This window comes from Muscardinus avellanarius, assembly GCF_963383645.1.
Source record: "Muscardinus avellanarius genome assembly, chromosome: 1".
Lineage (NCBI taxonomy): Eukaryota > Metazoa > Chordata > Mammalia > Rodentia > Gliridae > Muscardinus > Muscardinus avellanarius.
Genome location: NC_137786.1, coordinates 208,227,306 through 208,247,023, shown reverse-complemented (window position 1 = coordinate 208,247,023; position 19,718 = coordinate 208,227,306). Strand labels below are relative to the sequence as shown.

The following is a 19,718-nucleotide window of genomic DNA, read 5'->3' as shown; positions in this document are numbered from 1 at the left end:
TTTGGAAACAGGGTCTCTTAAGCCAGCGCGGCTGGCTTCGAACCTATGTGATCCTCCTGTCTCTGCCCCCAAGCGCGAGGATGTGCGCCACCACACCCAGCAGATAGCAGCATTTTGTACACACCACATCTGCATCCTTCTCAAGGCCTCAGGTGACCGTGGCACCACTGGAGAAAGGGCAAGATGCCAAGGAGAGTGTGATCTAAACCTCAGGGACACACAGGCATGCCTGAGACCTCTTCAGGGAACAAAGAATAAACCAATTTATCTAACTCCAAGGTCATTCAGGTCCCCTCAAAGACACTTTCCTTGACCAGTCCCACTAAAACGCGCTTTGGTTTTCAACTTGCCATCTAGATGGTGGGCTCTAGGAGGGCAGGAACTTGTCTGCTTTGTACTCCACAGGGCTGCCAGCTCCAGGGACAGGGCCTGCTCACAGAACACTTTGGAACAAATGGATCGACCAAGGGTTTCTGCAAGGAAACTTGAAGGACCTCAGGACGGAAAACTATACAGGTTCAATTGCTACTGCCTTCAAATGGCTAAGGACCTTGGTTTATTGGGAAATCTTCCAAAGTATTTTCCATCCAATTCCATGAGATGTATGAGGTCAAAAACAGGAATGCCATGTCAAGGCGGTTTGGGAACTCTGAATTAAACTAAGTGTAGCAAGTTTCTCTTCAATGGATTGAAGAATGGATTCTCATACCTTTACCATTTTCTTGTGAATATCCAAGTGTTCCCAAGTATTAATTCATAGCCTTGTTTTCTTTTTAAATAATTATTTTTCTTTCCTTCTTCTTCTCTTCCTCCCCTGCCTTGTCCTCCTCCTCCTTCTCCTCTTCCTCCTCCTCTTCTTTCTCCTCCTCCTCCTTTTCCTCCTCCTTCCTATTCTTCACAGTCACTCTGAATTGAGTGCCTCCCTGGAGACACTTTGGAAAATGGAGCTACAGGAAATAGAAGTTTTAAAGATGCTCAGAAGTTTTAAAGACGCTCAGCTCAGAAGACAGAGCTCAGGTCAGATTTCTGTCTTCATGCCCTTGCTGTGGGCAGGGATATGCAATCCAGGTGTGAATTCAAGAATGGAGCCTACATGGAGCTGGTTTATGCATACACAGTGATATTTTAGAGGGTTAATCTAGTAGGACAGCTTAGCAGAGAGAAGAGACTTGAAGCACAGTCTACTTTGAGGCATATAGTAGGAGTCATTCCCTCAATTATTATGTCATGAATATGATGTGTCAGGAACTCTTCTACACAAAGAGGATCCAGCAACAAACAAAATAAAGTCCATCCCTCATGGACAGGGTAAACAGATGCTCCGGTTTATCCAGGACAGCACCAACTTTTGCATCTAGTTTCCACATATCTAATCAAAAGTGTCATATTTATACTTAAAAGTATCTTGGTTTGGATAATAGTCACTTAATTCATGGAGCTTGTCTCTTCTGGAAGAGTCAGTGAGGCTAGCCCCCAGGAAACCTTTGTAAACATTAGACAAAGTGCCCCCCCTGGGTGGACGCAGCACATCGGTACACCGTGGGACACCTACTAGCTCTTTTGTACACACTAAGTACAGGCATATTTGTGGGATGGCGCTGGCCCTCCCTCAACACTCAGAAGGCAGTGCTCAGGTTAGATTTTTGTCTCCACACCCTTGCTGTGGGCAGGGATGTACAATCAGGTGTGGATTCAGAAATAGAGCATCAAAACACAAAGCCAATGTCTCTCTCTCTGCACTTTCAAGCAGCCTGCATAACAAGTAGCAAATCAACAGATAAGTAAACACAATGCCAGGTAGTGGAGAGTACTGCGAAGAGAACTAAATTCCAAAACGCACCATTTACATTGTGGTATGGAGATGGCACCCCCTGGGGTTGTGCCATTTGGCCACCCTGACTGGAGGAGATATTTTAAAGGGGGTGGCCAGGTGAGGCCTCTGTCTGGATGTGGTAGATAATTTGACAGCGACCATGAGGAAAGAGAAATAAATATGATAGAAACAGCAGAGATGAGATGATCACCATGATGTGGTGGCTGGCTTCCTGCAAGGGCTTTGGGGGTTGAGCTCTGAGGATGATCTCACGCTTCATGCCTAAGAAACTGGAGGAAAGAAGGTGCCACTCGGTTCTGCCCAACATACCAAGCCTGCCATGACTGGGTGGTGCAGGGAACGCACTGGCAAAAGAGGCACAGTCCCTGTCTTGGAGAGGTGACCTTCCCCAGTCAGGATTTCCCAACCTGTGTCTGGTAGAGCCCTGGCTGGGTGGATGCCAATGAATGTTACTAGAAAAAGTTTCCCAAAGATGTATGGGAAATACAGTGTTAGGCAAAATTGAACCGGTTCCCTCTCTGGGAGACATCTCCGAGCTGTTAATAGGCTAACGTACTTTGTGGATGCCAAGCAGGGACTGTGGACGGCAGTTCCTCCTAACCTGGCTGCCTACAGAAAGTTTGTTTCATGCAGTGTCTCCAGCCTTCCTCCAGGAAGGCTGCTGCTTCCTCGGGGGATGCAGGAAGGTGACTGTGTTCTAGACAATTGCCAAGCCAATCAGATTGGCAGAGATAAGAGAACCACTATGGAGCCTCCTGCTCAGCCCCAAGAAGGGCAGAAGTTTTCCACCACCATCAGAACCCCTGGCTGCCATGAAGCCAAGCTGCCTGTGGCTGTCCCCAAAGGCCCAGCTTCACCCAAGCTCCCGTGGTAACCTCTGAGTCAGCTCCCCTCAGGGCCAAGTTTAGCCTCTGACTGACTGGCTAAAGTGGTTGTCTGACTTCCCTGGGCCTCCACTTACCCTTCTATAAAATGGGGATAAAAATATTGCCCTCCCTCTCCTGGGTGGCACGAGGCTTAGATAATTACTGTTTGGCAGGGTGCTGAGGTGCTGACAAGCTCTGTCTGACACATTTCTCCTTGGCTGCTCTGGACGCCGAGCCTCGCCTCCCAGAGACCACAGGCCGGGCAGCTGGGTGCAGGTAGAGCGTGGCGTCTGTCTCCGGCTCTCTGGCTCTCTCCTATGAACCTCCTGTGGAAGCCAGAGCCTCGCCTAACCCCCTGCTGACACCTGGGCATTGTGGAGGTGGACGAGCCCGCTGCCAGCTGCTGTTCCAGGACCCTGCTGCACCTGGGAGGCTGCTCGGGGCCGGGACACCCAGAGGAGGTGTCACCTGCCTGGAGGCAGCCATGCAGTGTCCTGGCTGAGGAGGAGGGGCCGGTCCAGCCGGGGCCATCGCAGGCCGGGGTGATGACGACGCTGGAGGACCCGACTCCGGCCCAGCCTGGTGGGACGAATGAGCTGAGGTGGGTACTGCGCGTGTCCCAGCATGCCGGGAGCAGAGAGGCCGGGGGCAAAGGGAGCAGCGGTGTGCGGTTGGCAGAGCTGTCCACTCAGAAGACAGAGGAGGTGGATTCCCCCAGCAAGTGCCCAGGCAAACTCACTCGAGGCTCCAGTGCACACACTCAGCCTGCCAGCCAGCCCCCATAAGCCCTCCGAAGGGTCGATGACCCTCGGTCTCTTGTGGCTGCTTTTGGTCCCCTCCAGCCCGCCTGGGAGATTCATTTATACCCCATCTCATCCAGAGAGGGAATGTCGGGAATTGAACAAAGCTGCATTTGAGTGTGGGCTGGACAGAGTCCCCGGGAGAGAGAGATGGCTCTGGAGTGACTCAAGCCAGGCCGGGCCCTGGGTAGAAGGCTGGACAGGAGCAGCTGCGGGGTGTGCTTGTGTGACTTTGAGATGCTCGTGCGCTGATCTGCAGAATGGGAGCAGAACGCTGAGCTCTCTCGTCGGCTGGAATCAGAACTCGTTCCGTGCGTTGGGCATCTCACTGTGAGCCGGTTGGTTATAGGGATGCAGGTTTGGCTTATGGACACAGGCATCACTTTTTGCTTGGCCGGAAAGCATCTGCCTAGGCAGTCAGCAGTTTTGTTTTGTTTTCTCTTAGCTAAATTCAGCCACTGGAAAATGCATAAGGTAGAGCTGAGACTGAGGAGAATGTCAATCCAAATCTCCAAGCCCTTGGTATTCCATGGCAGCTTAAAATCAGGATCTCTTAAACTCTGAAAACTTGGGGAGACAGGGCAAGGACTGCTGAATGACAGAAGGTGTCAGAGGCCCAGGTGGCTCAATTTCCAGCCCTGCCCTGTTTAAAAGCAGTTAGTCTTTAGCCCTAGCGTGTTACCAAGTGACTTGTCAATGTCAGCGGAGCAGCGCAAAGAATCTCTGGCATGTCGTTAACCTCATTCCAACATGTAATTAGTCCGAGAGGCCTCCTCCATTCAGCATTACATCATAAAGAATCAGGTATTTTACTATTCGCAGGACACAGTGAAGACTTGAAAGAGTTAATTATGGCTCACTGGAGACCGCCCCTAAGAGCCTAGGACACAGGAATTATATTCTTCCTCTCCTCCTATTCCTTTCTTTCCTTCTTTTTTTTTTTTTTTTTTAAATGTGGTACCTCCAGCCCTATTTTTTGTTTTTTTTTTTATCTTGAAACAGTCTTGCTAGGTTCCTGAAAGTCTCACTACATTGCTGAGGCTGCCCTCAAATCTGCGATCCTCCTGTCTCAGCCTCCCCAGACTGTCCCTTTTCAAGTGTCAGACTTCAAGAGAGCCTTCAAAGCAGCTTCCTCTTGGAGTCTGAGATGGAGCTTTGGTTTGAAAGTAGATTCAGTGAGGTCCAAGATGGTGGGCAAGAGAGGCCCTTTGACTGGGGCCTTCCTCCTGATTTGGGGCCATGGTATTTTCAGAGATATCATCTGTATAGGCCCGGACAGAAAAGAGTCGCTAGGAGAGCTGGAATTCTACTTATCCTCTGGGTTCCATGGGGTGCAGCCACCTAGAGCCATCTGCAATCTCTGAGCCGGAGAGACCAGCAGCATGGCCAGAGTTCAAAGGGAGTTCAGCGCTAATCTGGACGTTACAATCTGAGCCGATCTGACCGTGCAGGCTCTGAGGACATTATTATCAGTCAAGTGTAATTACAGATAAAATAGTTTTATTAATCAGCTTCCTAAGGGGACTGTGTTTATCTGATGGCTGTGTGTATAATGTGTGCGTGGGAGAGGGGGGCAGGATGTGCATCGTGTGTGATGGTCTCCGTGATGGAGGACAGAGTGTCTATGGAGAGAGTGTGACAGATACAAGGGGACTGTGGCTGCGAGTTACGCCTACCTGCCAGGTGGGGTCTGTGCAGGACAGGTGGAAGCGTATACAGTGGCGCGGGGGCAAGGGTGTGTTTACCTATGGTCAGGCAGCTGCACTTAAAATCATGCTCATGCCAGGCATGGTGGAGCACACCTATGATCCCAGTACTTTGGAGGCTGAGACAGGAAAACTACAGGTTCAAAGAAGGCCTGAGCCATGTAGTGAGACTCTTGGCAACGTAGCAAGACCCCGTTTCGAAACAAAATTAAAAGGGGGGGAGGAAGCTAGGGTTAGGGTACTCAGAAGTAAAATGTCCCTGGTTCAGTCTCCAAGGCTGAACATCATTTCTCCACTACACCTTGAGCTTATCATCCCCCTTACTCTCCCAGAAAGACTTCTCATGTGTGTACTTAGCTGAGGACCACAGCGCTCCCAGTTTGCAAATTCCACCTGCAAGTCCTCTCTTTGGCCAGTAACTGTCAGCTGAATGTTTAGATTTTGTCTCCAGAACAATCTTGGTTTGTGTTAAGCTGTTTTATAGCATTCTGTCTATTCCGAGGGGCCCTGGAAGGGCAAGGCTGCTGCTCAGCATTGCGTGGTCTGACCCCGTGTCCACACCACTCAGCTCTGGGTAGGAGGAATCAATTTGTGGAGCCCAAACACTGAAGCCGGCTCCCCAAGTCTGACTTAAACTGGGTTAGCATCAGAAGGGAGGTGAGTTCTGGGGAATGCGCTAAGGCGGGGTCCCCTAACTTGAGGCTGAGGGGCCCGAGCATCTACCCTGAGACTGTGGAGCAGGCTCGGCGCCCGCCCTGTCACCTCCACCCTTGCCTCTTGGTCTGTTCTAAGCTTGAGGTGCCTAGACCCGCCCTCTCAATGTACAGCCGCCTGCCCGCGTGTGCCGGCTGGTTGCTCAACCTGTCACTCACTTCAACTGGAACATTTGACCCAAACTGTCCCCGCCCTGCAAAAGAGGGCCGTGTGCAAAATCTGCCCTCTGTCTTGAACTTTGCTCAAAGTGTCCGCAGCAACATTGGGGAGACAGAACCGGAAAGCCAGTTAATCCAAGGGGCTACTTCTTTCCCCTAGAGGCTGGCAGTATTCATTCTCCTCCCAGGGCGCCGCCCCACCCATCGGGCCTGGGCAGAAGGATGTCCCTGGGGCCAGCTACGCGCCTCACAGCCACACAGCAGATCTGTTGGCTACTCTAGTGGTCTGCTGGGATTCCAGGACCTTCATTGCTCCCACAAGGACACGTCAGAGCCCATATACAAAAAAGAAAATTTTAGTCCGGCATGGTGGCACACGCTTGTAATCCCCGCGCTGGGGAGGTGGAGACAGGAGGGTGGCACAGGTTCGAAGCCAGCCTCGCTGGCTTAAGAGACCCTGTTTCCAAATAAAAAATATAAAATAGGTCTGGGAGTGTAGCCCAGAGGTAGAAGGGTTCCATCCCCAGTATCACAAAAAAAAAAGAAGGAAAAAAAAAAGAAATTTTTGAGTAAAAGAATAAATATCGTATGAAATTCTTCCACTTAAGCTAATTAAGGCTAACTGGCCAAGTAGAGCGACTTCCTAACTGATAAGCTTTTGAGGAGTTCTGGATAAGAAAATAAAAACGCACAGATGCATGAGTATTTACTATGTACCGAATGTATTTATTGTATTATTTCAATTGATCTAGGGAGCAGCTAATACTATTCTTATTTTGCCAAAACTGAGACTTAGGTTTGATAATATTTTATTATTATTGCAATTATAATAATTTACTGAGTATTTAATATGCCAGGCACTGGGATAAGTAGTTCTTATATGATCTCTTAAATTGTCACCAAAGCTCTGTGAAATGATCATTTATTTCCAGGTGGGATAAATAAGGCTCAAAAAATAAGTAACTTGGCTACCAAGTGAGAACTAAGATTTAAACCCACATCTAGCAGACTCAAAAAACTCAGTGCTCTTTCTATTACTAGATACTCTGTCATGGCCTTCTCATTTTTTATTTTTTAATTCTTTTTGTTTATTGTAATATACTTTCATTGGCAAATTGTAGTCTCATATCATATCAAAGTTCAAAGTGATAGAGACATACACGCACACCGCACTGGGTGAGCTGCCCCCGGCTCCTTCTTAGCAACACTACGGTTATCTGTTTAATTACTGGATCACCTGGAAATGTTCAGCCCACATCTCACCGGTTCCTGGGAACCAAACGGATGGCTGTCAACTCAAAATGAAACTGATTTCCCTCCCATCCACCTTCATACACTGAGAAGGAATTAAAACCTAGTTTCATAAAAAGGGATTGGGTGAGAGTGGAGTTGAGGACTTTGAAGTCACCTGTCTGAAACTCCCAATGCTCCGTGAGAACACTTGAAACTGTGGTCCCTGGACGTCATGGTGGGGACAGTCAAGTTCCTAAGAGGAATCTCCCCAGGTTTGCAAGCTTCAAGACAACAAGTCCATGTTGATGCAAACCTCGTGGTAAGACTAGGTAGCTTCCCAACTTAAAGGGCTTTCCCCTCAGACTTATCAGTACTGGAGATCACTGAATCCCTCTTGGGATATGATGACACACCGTGATAAGCTAATATATCAGAAAACTTCATAATTTTGGCAGGGTACTGGAGGCTGAACCCAGTACCTCCTACCTCCAAGACATACCCCCGGCCTTTTTTATTTTTTATTTTTATTTTGAAACAGGGTCTCACTATGTTGATGAGGGTCTCATTAAGTTGCTAGAGCTGGCCTTGAACCTGCGATCTTCCTGTCTCGGCCTTCCAAGTAGTCCCAACATAAGAGTTTTTAAAATCACAATGCCTTCATTCTTATACCATTCTGTGTTCTCAACACAGATCAATTTTCCAAATTAGTTTCTGAGCAGAACCAATCTTGGGGAATTTTAGAGTGTAATTTAAACCTTTGGGCCGGGCGTGGTGGTGCACGCTTGTCATCCCCGCGCTTGGGAGACGGAGACAGGAGGATCGCACAGGTTCGAAGCCAGCCACACTGGCTTAAGAGACCCTGTTTCCAAATAAAAAAGCATAAAAATAGGTCTGGGAGCATAGCCTGAAGGTAGAAGGGCTTCCAGGAACCCCAGTACCAAATAATAATAACAATAATAATAATAATAATATAGACCATTGAATTTTTTTAGTGGCAAATGAAGCTGGGGGAGACAGAAAAAGATTGCAAAGGCATGGTAAAAAAATATATATCATTTTGGAATCAATGGGGAAAAAAAATCCAACCAACAACCTCCATAAGAAACAACAGCATGACTATTGGGGGGGGGTTTAAAAATTGGGGCAAGAGTAAGAGAGGAATCAAAGATTGTTATTCAGTCTCAGTTTGCTGCCCTAAAAATGCTCACCCCTGAAAAGCAACAAAATCCAAGGCTTCTTGAAAATTGAGGTCCCCACTGACTGGCCAGAGACCCCCTTGTTCATTAAAGTACCATGAATCAGAACTTAGCCAGGGCTGCCGCACGGTGGCAGGCAAGGCTGAGCAACTCTGCATGAATAGGAGGCACCTGGGTTAGCCATACGTGTCCCCCCTCCCCTGCTCCTCCAGTGTCCCCTCCGCTCACCCGGACACCCCACAGCTCAGTGGTCAGTGGCCTGGGCTTTGAGTCAGGTCCTAAAATGGAATCCTGGCCCTGCTACTCAGGTGTATGACCTTAGGCAAATTACTGAAGCTCTTTGAGCCTCAGTTTCCTCTTCTGTAAAATGGGGATAATGACAGCCCCACTCCTACAGTTGTTGAGCTTGGCACATAATAAGCATCCATTTTTAGCAGGTCAGCCCAATCCTTCTTAACCTCGAATAATAAATCCCACAAGAAATTTTTTCTCTTTCAGTCCTTACTGACTTCCCTCTCTTGGAAGTCCTACAGACTCCTTACTCAAAATTTGCCTTGAAGTTATATACTGCCTGTAAAGATTTCCTCTTGAATTCTTTGTTAGGGCATTTGTTCCTTGAAGACCATAACTAGGTCTCATTCTTTCTTATAGTCCTATCATTTATGAATCTAATACTAATACTATTCTATTTATTGGGGGATTTGATATTTACCAAATTCAAATGTTAACAGTTCTGAAATCAGGATAAGCTTCATAACATCATTAACATTTAACATCATTTTCCCTCTCCAAGATTATGATTTAAATCAAGAGACGTAAAGAATACAATCAGCAGCCTCTCGGAAGCAGCATTAGGTGAACTGATGAGGGCAGAGACTCATGGATCCAATCATAAACTGTCCCCCATCATCCTTCCTCAACCTCCACCCTCCATCCTCACACCCTGTACCCCATCTTGTGACCAAGGACTCGCCTCTGGGTAACAGTTACAGGAGCAAGAGTTTGGTCTGGGGTAGGAAAGCCAGCGGGGTCATGGGTCTTTTCAGACTACAGGAGCAATGGCTCCCACTCTGCTGGTGAGCAACCAGGTTGGGAAGTGCAGTGTTAGCTTGCCTGTGGGGAGATCGAGTCTTTAATGAATGTATAATTGATTATCTGTTGATAACCTTTATTAGTGTGGCTTCCAAATTAATTGGGCTCATTAGCCATGGCTGAAGGGACAGGCCCATTCACTACCAGACACTTCAAGGGTGACACCATTGGTACCTCCCCATCCTCTAAACACTGTGGACTGGTCACAGAAATTAAGGACATCTGTTTCTCAGACAGTCGCACTAAATAGCTCACTCAGAAAGCAAGCCTCGTGCATGTCAGGGAGTTGATGTTTAATAGAAAAAGTCTGTCTCTGGGGATCCTTCTCTTAGCTGGAAATGATGGCATATACCTGTAATCCCAGTACTTGGGAGGCTGTGACAGGAAAATTGTGGGTTCAAGTACAGCCTCAGCAATGTAGCAAGACTCTCCACAACCTGGCAAGAGTCTGTTTCAAAATGAAAAATAAGAAAGGGCTTAGGTGGAGCTTGGAGGTAGAATGCCCCTGGATTCAGTCCCCAGTACCACACACAATCCTTCCCTTGAGAGGGGCTTCCTTGACTGAGCCTCTCAGATCCATGCTTCTCTGCAGCTGATACTGCTTCAGATTCATGGGTCTGACTCCAAACAGAAGTCTTTAATACACTGAATTCCAAAATCTTTGCTTCAAGAAAGGGAGATCTGAAATGTAGTCATCCAGTCCAGTCAGCTATTTCACAAACATCGTAATGAAACCTTGTGACTGCACAATCAGTCTTGTTCCAGTGCTGATCCTACCAAAATCAAATTTTGTCATTATTCATAACAGTACTTTTCATTTTCATCATGTTGCTGCCAACCACTGATTTTGCCATCATTTGACCTCCGTTCTGCCTTCCGTGATGGAAATAACACAGAGATCCCTTACTTCCTGAAGGTCCCAAGCCAAGAAAGGCGATTTATGAGGGTAACCACCTCACTGTTGCTCTCCAACCCACTGGGGCTCCCGGCCAGGAGTATGAACAGCATGAACAGATAGAGGGCGAATTGGGTAGAATAGGATGGGGAAGGATACCCAAAAAGAAAATAAAGCCAAAAAAAGAAATCTGAGCAAACACAATCTACCAACAAGAATTGCTTAAGCACCTATTTGTACTCACATCCATGCCAGGCATTTAAGGACCCCAAATCTTTGCCTTCCTGGGTCCTGCCAGCAATCTGGGCTGGCTAAGAACACTGTTAACTCTTCAGCCTGGATTCTGCTTCCCCCAGAAGTGCCAAAGTGAGAGGCAGATGGTGTATCTAATGGACTCTGCTCCCAGCCTGCCTGGGTTCCAATCCTGCTTTGACTTCTACCAGCTGTGTGAGGTGGGGCAAGTTCCTTGAACTCTCTATCCCTGTTTCCTCATCAGCAAATTGTAGGTGATGGTAATGATACCTGCCTGGGAGGAATGCTGTAAGAATTAAATGACTTAATACACATAGCATGCCTAGACAGTTCCTGGTACCTAGTAAATGCCCCGCAAATGGCAGCTGATTATTTGTTGTAGAAGAGCAACATTATCCTACTCAGTATGGTAATGCTTGCGGGTCTGGGATCTCAACATCTGCCAATTTTTCCATAACTCATTATGATAACTGCCACTTATTAAAATTGACCATGCACCAGGAATCACGGCAGGTCCTTTACAGATGAGGAAGCTGAGACCCCAAGAAATCAATGCTTTGCCTAACGTCTCGAGGTGTCAGGAGTTTGTTCTCACATGCATCAACTGGCAGAAAACTTTTCCTCCTAAAAAAATTTGAGCCAAGCCGGGTGTGGTGGTGCACACTTGTAATCCCAGCATTTGGGAGGCTGAGACAAAAGGATCTTGGTTCAAGAACAGCCTCAGCTACTTAGTGAGGCCCTTTGCAACTCAGTGAGACCCTGTTTCAAAATAAAGAATAAAAAAGAGGGCTGGGGGTGTAGCTTAGAGGTAGAATGCCCCTGGGTTTCATCCCCAGTACTGAAAAAAAAATTTTTGAGCCAAAAGAACATAGGGAAAAAATGTTATTCCGGGCATGGTGGCACACACTTGTAATCCCAGTACTTGGGAGGCTGAGACAGGAGGATTGCAGGTTTGCGGCCAGCCTCACCTACTTAGTGAGGCCCTCGCAACTTAGTGAGACCCTGTTTCAAAATAAATAATAAAAAATAGGGCCGGGAGTATAGCTCAGAGGTAGAAAGCCCCTGGATTTAAACCCCAGTACTGCAAAAAAAAAAAAAAAAAAAAAAAAAGAAGTCATTTGTTCAATGATTCTCTCCCCCTCGTTACTAGACATTGAATCTAGGGGTGCTCTACCGCTGAGCTGTATCTTCAGCCCTTTTTTATAGTTTATTTTGAGGCAGAGCCTTGATAAATTGCCCGGGCTGATCTCAAACTTGTGATCCTTTCGTCTCAGCCTCTGGACTCACTGGGATTACAGGCGTGTACCACTGCACCTGGCTCCAACGGACTCTTTTCTAAAAATATTATTACGATAAGAAAGTCAGGACACTGAGTTGAAAACTTACGTATTTCACCATTCCACTGCAAAGCTTTCCTAATGGCACCTTCTGTGGGTTTTCTTAAACATTGTGTGTGGGAAGGGTACTAGGGATTGAACCCAGGGGTGTTCTACCTCCAGACTACACCCCCAGCCCTTTTTATTTTTTATTAATTTATTTTATTTTATTTTATTTTATTGGTGGTAATGGGGTTCCTGGAAACCCTTCTACCTCCGGGCTACACTCCCAGACCTATTTTTTTATATTTTTTAATTTGGAAACGTGGTCTCTTAAGCCAGCACGGCTGGCTTCGAACCTGTATGATCCTCCTGTCTCCGCCTCCCAAGTGCGGGGATTACAAGAGTGCACCACCACGCCCAGCTTTTATTTTTTATTTTGTTTGTTTGTTTGTTTTGGTACTAGGGATAGAACCCAGGGGCATTCTACCTCCAGGCTACACCCCTAGCCTTATTTTATTTATTTATTTTCTTTTATGGTACTGGGGATAAAACCCAGGGACATTCTACCTCTGAGCTACACCTAGTCCTTTTTATTTTTTATTTTGAAAAAGGTCTTACTAAGTTTCTGAGGGTTTCACTGGGTTGCCAAGGTTGTCCTGAAACCTTCAATCCTCCAGACTCAGCCTCCCCAGTACTGGGATCACAGGCATGCTCCACTACACCCAGCTAAAATTTCTTTTTATCTTCACTTTTGCCTGTGCTGACTCTTGGGGTGAAGGTTTGGGGAAAGAACAAATGCTGGCCTGGAGGGAAGGTTCTAGGAAATGTGGCCTGCTGTGTCTAGTTAGGAATTGGGTGGGTTCCTCCATAGCCCACAGATCAGTCCAGGTACGTCCTTTAAGCCATGCAATTTCATGATGCACGTAAGCACTGAGGGCCTTCTTTATTCCAAGAACATCCCCAGCACCAGGTCCAATGAGGACCTCCACTCTACAATCTCCGGGATCTCCACTCTGTGCTGACAGAGAGTGTGCCGATAGTGACTGAGATGCCAGACCTTGAGCCAGCAAAGGGGAGGGTGCAGAGAGGCCAGTGCTGCGGCCAGAGCCGAGAGAGAGCCCGCAGAGCTCCTTCTACGCGGTGGCCTTAACACTGAATAGGCTGGAGTTCAACCCAGGACTAGCTGCTGATCAGCTGGGTGGCCCTCAGCAAGCACGGCACCTGTTTCTTCATCTTAAAAAGGAAATAATGAGCCAGGCGTGGTGGCGCAGACTTGTAATCCCAGCATTTGGGAGGCTGAGACAGGAGGATCACGGTTCATGGACAGCCTCACCAACTTAGTGAGGCCCTTTGCAACTCAGTGAGACTCTGTTTCAAAAAAAAAAAAAAAAAAGAGCCGGGCATGGTGGCATATGCTTATAATCCCCGCGCTTGGGAGATGGAGACAGGAGGATAGCACAGGTTCGAAGCCAGCCACGCTGGCTTAAGAGACCCTGTTTCCAAATAAAAATAGGTCTGGGAGTGTATCCCAGAGGTAGAAGGGTTTCCAGGAACCCCACTACCAAAAAAAAAAAAAAAAGAATAAAAATAATAGGGCTGGGCATGTAGCTCAGGATTAGAATGCCCCTGGATTCCATTCCCCAGTACCACAAAAAAAAAAAAAAAGGAAATAATGAACCAGGTATGGTGACACACACTTATAATCCCAGTACTTGGGAGGCTGAGAGGCTGAGACAGGAGGATCGCAGGTTCAAAGCCAGCCTCAACAATTTAGAGAGCTTCTCAGCAACTTAGGAAGACCCTATTTCAAAACAACAAAAATAGGGCTGAGGGTGTAACTTGGAGGGAGAATGCCCCTGGGTTCTATCCCCAGTAGAAAGAAAGAAAAGAAGGAAGGAAGGAAGAACAGAAGAGGGAGGAAGAAAGGGAAGGAGGAAGGGAAGGAGGGAGGGGAAGGAAGGGAAGGGAAGAGAAATGATAGCTACTTCCAAGGATTATAGTGTAGAATCACAAGGTAAGACAGATGAGCCGTCCAGCACAATCCTGGGGCATGGTAGACACTCTCTACATATGTTGTCCCTCCTCCCTTCCCCAAAGAACTAGCCCAGTAACACTGGGGAACTGAGTAGCACAGAGGTTAAAGGGCGGGCTCTGGAGGTGGGCAGTCTAGACTAAATTACTCGCTGTACCATTTGTTGGCTGTGTGACCATGAGCAAATTACTAAATGTCTCAATGCCTTTGTTTCTTCACCTATAAAATGATCCTCTTGATAAACTGATGTTACTCCCTTATTGAAGATTCGTGAGAATTTAATGAGCGGCATGGGACAGGGCAAAACATAAGCCACACCCAGGGTTCTCTGCGGCCTCGTGTTTTAACCCATCCCCCTACAAGAGATGTATTCCTCATATTGCAGACGACGTAGCTGAAATGCAGAGGTGTTTCCCTGGACTCCCAGCTCTCCCAGACAGCAAATCCCAGAGAAGGAATTCACGCCCAGAAAGTCCCCACTGGAGCTGGTCTGGTGGTTTTCTTGGGATTAGACGCCCCAGAAGAGTTGCTTGTTATTGCCATATGGTGGAGATACCAGAGGAGAGCAAACTGGGAATTCTGGAATGCTCCATCCCCTCCTCTGCCACCCTGTCCCCATCCCCGTCCTTTGGCCTCCTCTTTCTCATCCCGATGCCCAGCTCTTATCTCCATCTGATAGCTACTGTGCGCTTTTTAGAAGCTTAGTGCTTGAGATCATCCAAGATCTCCATTCCAATCCAGCTGAGCTTAAACGTGATGGTTAAACTTAATGGGAGTCAAATTCCTCTTTTATTTTAGTTTTATCTTAATCATCCCTTTTATCCACTGGTCCAAAAGCCTGTCACTGAACACATGGTCGCTGGAGATGCTGTATTATCCAGTCAGGATGATGAGACAAACAAAATCATGTCATATACCACCACTGCCAGGAATCTTTTCACTCTCAAATAATTGAAATAGAATGCATAGGAAGGCATCAATTTCTCCAGAAAGCTCTTTTCTAAAAATCAGACCAGACTGATATCTTTTCCTAAAAACATCTCCACTGCGAAGAATTTTTATGTGTAGAGACCAAACATTCGTAGTATTTCAGAAACCGGTGACAAGAAGGAACCGGGCTTGACAATGGAACACACACACAGAGGACTCCCGCGGGCCTCTGGAGACCAACTGGAAAGAAGAGACGTAACAGAATGTCAACGCTTCCAGGAATCCCAGCGACCACCTCACCCAGCCATTTACAAACCATTTTTAAGTGTGCAGTGTCATTTGTTCAAATGAACTCTTAGCCAGAAGATGTGTAGACGAGCTGAGACACTCCTGTTGAGTGCAAGGAGAGGCATCGAGAGCCTAAGCCCACTCCACTCCACACCTCTCACCCCAACAGTCCTCTAAGGGTTCTGGGGGACCCTCAGGGTTCCTCAGGGCACAGTTTGACAATCACTATCCCAATCCCACTTCCTCCTTTACGAGTGGAGAAAATCAAGCCCAGAAAAAGCTGCCTGTCTTGCCCGAGGCCAGCGAAGCCAAGTCAGCAGCCCAGGCAGGCCGTCCCCTTATCTTTCTTCAACAATTTTTCCATGATGACACCGGAATCCTTGAATGAACCGCCTTTTGTTTCTCCAGGCCCCATGTGTGTTTGTACCAATGCCCAGTGTTCCCAAGAAAACCCAACCAACCAGTCCCTGCTTTCACTTGAAAGCTTGGAGTCTGTAGTTTGGACACAACATCTTGGCTGCCCAAGATGCTAGAAGCTTGGTGCAAGAGTGAGAGACAGAGGGTTGTAGCTGTTGCCCCGTAGAGGACCTAGATTCTATATTTCTCCGTATACACGAAGCTGAGCTTCTGCTCTCATGGGGAAGTCCAAAGTGGGCCTTTCTCAGTAAGACACTTGAGGGCTGGAGCCATATCAGCCCCTGCCCCCCGCCAACTGCCTATTAGCTTTGGACAAGCTGAGACCCTACAGCTCTTCGCTTCTCCACTTGTAAAACAGGGAACAGGAAAGGGAGAGAGCCACCAGCCGGCTTGTTATGTCTACCTGTGTCAGAAGCTGAACAAACCCATGTGTCCAAGGCCGTGTTGGTGCTCAGGGTGAAAAGGCCCAGCGATGATCCCGCGAGCTGACTGGCCCCTCCCCTAGGTGGAAGGGGCAGACTGGAAGAGAAGGTGAAGAAGGGGATTTCTGATCAATGTGTTCTGTGAAGGAAAATGCTGTGAGCATGACGGCTCATGAAGGGCTTCCTGCTGCAATACCTCCTGCAACCGGCCCAAAGATAGGTGCCATTCCTTGCATTAGGCTGATGAAGCTCAGACCGGCTCACTAACTTACCCACAACTGTTCAGCTAGAAAATGATGGATCCCCAGGATTTTGAATCTCAAGGCATGTCACCTGCAAAGCCTGTGTACCTGTAGCCACTACCGCCCACCGGCCTGCCTTCCTATCACACAGGGCAGAGGGAGAGCGATGTGGCATACAGACAGAGGCACTGGACAGGCCGCCCAGGAGGGAGGCAGCACAGGCAAGCACGGGGCTGCATTTCTGAGTTTCCCCTGCAGCCAATGCTCCATCCCGCAAATCTCCCAGAGGCAAGAATTCTCTGCTTGTTTACTGAATCCCCTGGGCCAGGGGGGGTGGTAAGCTGGGTACAAAAGCAGGATAAAGGTAAACTTTCTGCATGTGAAAACCATCCCCCCCCCTTCCCCAGGAGCCCTGTGACACTGTAAGTCACCGTCATCAAAGGGGCTGTACATAAACCTGAAAAACCAAACGGACCTGTCTGTGGGTGTTACTTATGTCACAAGGCTACAGGTGCCTTTATTTCCACTGTCTGCTGGTACCGGGAGCGCCTGCCTTCTCTGGCTCTGGAAGCCTTGTCTCTGGACCTATCCACCGCTGTCCTCAAGTAAGCAACTTTTCTCTGCTTTGCGGATGGATTGCGAGGGGTGTCAGAGGGCTCAGAGGCTCAGCCCGGGGCCTGGGTGCGTTAGCCGACCTCCAGCTCCTGCGCCAGCCCCTTCCCTAGGCAGTCACGGTGCCTCTCCGGGAACTGTTTGACTCAGATGTGACTGCTTGCCTAAGAGGGACATTTTTGCCTCCTCGGGCTACATGGTCACCCTCCCCTCCTCTCCAGCCCCCACTCCCTCGGGATCCCTTAACTGAGCCAACGGGAACTGAGAGAGGATGTATGCAGGCAGGCGCTCCGCTCTCCACCCCTCCCAGGGCTGCCTTTAGGAAGGGATGCTGGATTTTACAAACAACAGAAAAAACAACTCAGCCTCAAGGGAGTCCTCCACCTCGGACTCACTGTTCAAATCCCCACTGGCTTGATATCACCACCACCCCCTCCTTGATACAGAGACCCTCCTGATTATAGTTTGGGGTGTTTTGAGGAATTCATCTGTACAATAGAGTTTAGAGGAATCCCATTTTGCCTTCTAGCACCCCCTCAGATAGTATGCTTCCAGAAAAGAATGGTGAGGGGTTTTTCCACTGTGCTCTCGGTGGGCTCGCCCCCTGCTGGCAGCCACTGGTAGCACAAGCGCCCTCCTGAAACAGGCGGGCGACCCGCATCCCCAGGGGTGTGCGAGCATTTCCTGCGTTGGAAATGTTGCGCCAGATCATTAGGCACGTTTTCTTCCTTTTACAGATGAGGGGACTGAGCCTAAAGACACAGGGAAGGTGTTACTCGCTCCTCCGAGTGGCTTGATTCTTTCGTCTTCCTGTTCTCTGCGAGAATGTTTTTTCACAATTTGAAGTATTCTTGGCAGGAGTTTTTAGTTGAGTTGTTGTCTCTTCTCAGATGTTGCCGGATATGTTAGATATGTTGATGGTGGTGGATATTTTCTTTCCCTCCATGACAGGAATAAACATTGGTATTAGCCCAGCTCTCTACATTTTACAAAATCTGAGAATTTTGTGTTCAAATACCTATTTTAAAGATGAGGAAGCAGGGCGTGGTGGCGCACACTTGTAATCCCAGTACTGGGGAGGCTGAGACAGGAGGATCGCAGTTTTGCAGTCAGCCTCAGCTACTGACTGAGGCCCTCTGCAACTCAGTGAGACCCTGTGTCAAAATAAAGAAAAAAAAATAGGGCTGGGGTATAGCTCAGAGGTAGAATGCTCCTGAGATCAATCCCTACTATCGCTAAATAAATTAACAAATAATAAATAATAAATAAATAAATAAATGGGAACAGGAGCTCAGGGAGGGTTGTAAATATCTGTATAGCACACTAGTATGGAAAAAATGAAGGACTTTTAGCAGGGTCGGGTGTAATGGCACTTGCCTGTAATCCCAGTACTTGGGAGGCTGAAACAGGAGAATCACAGGCTTGGTGTCAGCTTTAGCAACTTAGTGAGAATTTGTTTCAAAATAAAAATTAAAAAGTGCTTGGAGCATAGCTTGGAGGTAGAAAGCCTTTTAGGTTCCATCCAGAAGAAGAAGGAGGAGAGATGGAAAAGGAGAAGAAAAACTTCAACAAGCTGGGTATAGTAGGAGACAGGCACCATGTCCTTTGTCTTGCTGGTGGCAGAGACAGGATTTAAGCCTTCATGTATTTTATCCAAAGCCTGTGAACTTTACACTGAAGCCCACAACAAATAACATGGCATACCTTCTATGGGTCTTGCTGGGCCTTCAGGAAAAAAAGAAAAAAAAAAAAAAAAACAGCTAAAAACAGACAACCCCACTCCCTGAGCAGACTAGAGAAAGACACGGCATCGCTCTTGACAAGCCTTCTCCAGTTGGTTCTCACAGCTGCTGTGGTTTCTCCCAGAACAAACACTCAAGCACCCAACCCCAGCCTTCTTTAGCAGTGAGTGTTGAAATACCCCATGGAGTTTTCCTCCGCCTGCTCTTCTTAGGGAGGTTGGAGGGGTGGGAAATGGACCCCGCCCTGCCCCCAGGGCTCTGGACTCAGTGGACAACACTCTGGTGGCACCTGGGTTTGGGGGAAGAAAACATTTTTCTTCCCAGTAATACGGCCCAGGTAGTGGGATTAGGGCAAGCCCTCCTTAGCCCCCCTGCCCGTCCTCTGCACCTGTACCACCTTGTTCTCCCCAGTGATGTTTTCACACAGAAACAATCAATGTGTAAAGTGCTTAATTGAGTAGATTTTTGGTCACCTGCCCAGAGCAAAGTTGATGATCCCCGCCAGGGTCAGGAAGGAATTTTCCTCCTCTGGCAAACTGGCCAAGGCTGGGTGGTTCGCTTCTTCGCCTCTCTCTCTCTCTCTCTCTCTGGAAGGCTGAGCCGGGGTGCCTGGGTGCTCCCGCCATGGGCCCTGCACCTTCCATCTCAGTCTCTGGTTTGTATGGGAGTGAGGAGCCCACGGGTTTGTCCTGCTGACTGGCTGGACCCATGGTGTGTGAGCTTGGTGTGTGAGCCGGCTCTGAGGAGGGATCGTAAGCCCCGAAGGCTTCCGGGGACCTCAGCTTTCCTGCCACCGCTGTCTCACTCCCAAAGGTACCTGTGGCCAGCCTTTCTCCCAGGTGGGAGGGAACCCACCTGATTAATCGGGTCTGATCCTTTTGTAATTACTAGGCAGCTAGAAAGAGAACTAATCTTGGGGAAACTGATCCTTACCACTGTGGATCTGGTGGTGGGCAGTGAGCGATAAC

The 19,718-nt window shown here is 48.1% G+C and overlaps 1 protein-coding gene across 2 annotated transcripts in view; it reads left to right on the top strand.

Moving 5' to 3' along the window:
• Positions 1–3,224: 3,224 nt before the first annotated feature.
• The window catches only part of ELF5 (E74 like ETS transcription factor 5), a gene marked incomplete at both ends in the record, with an annotated part of 43,189 nt that continues 26,695 nt past the window's right edge, over positions 3,225–19,718 (top strand). The window contains one exon of one of the 2 annotated variants that reach the window (XM_080705998.1): positions 3,225–3,301. In XM_080705998.1, coding sequence (XP_080562124.1) covers positions 3,246–3,301 — 56 coding nt within the window. Of the gene's footprint in view, positions 3,302–19,477; positions 19,564–19,718 lie in introns of those variants that run through there. The other variant, XM_080705997.1, reaches the window with a different exon arrangement.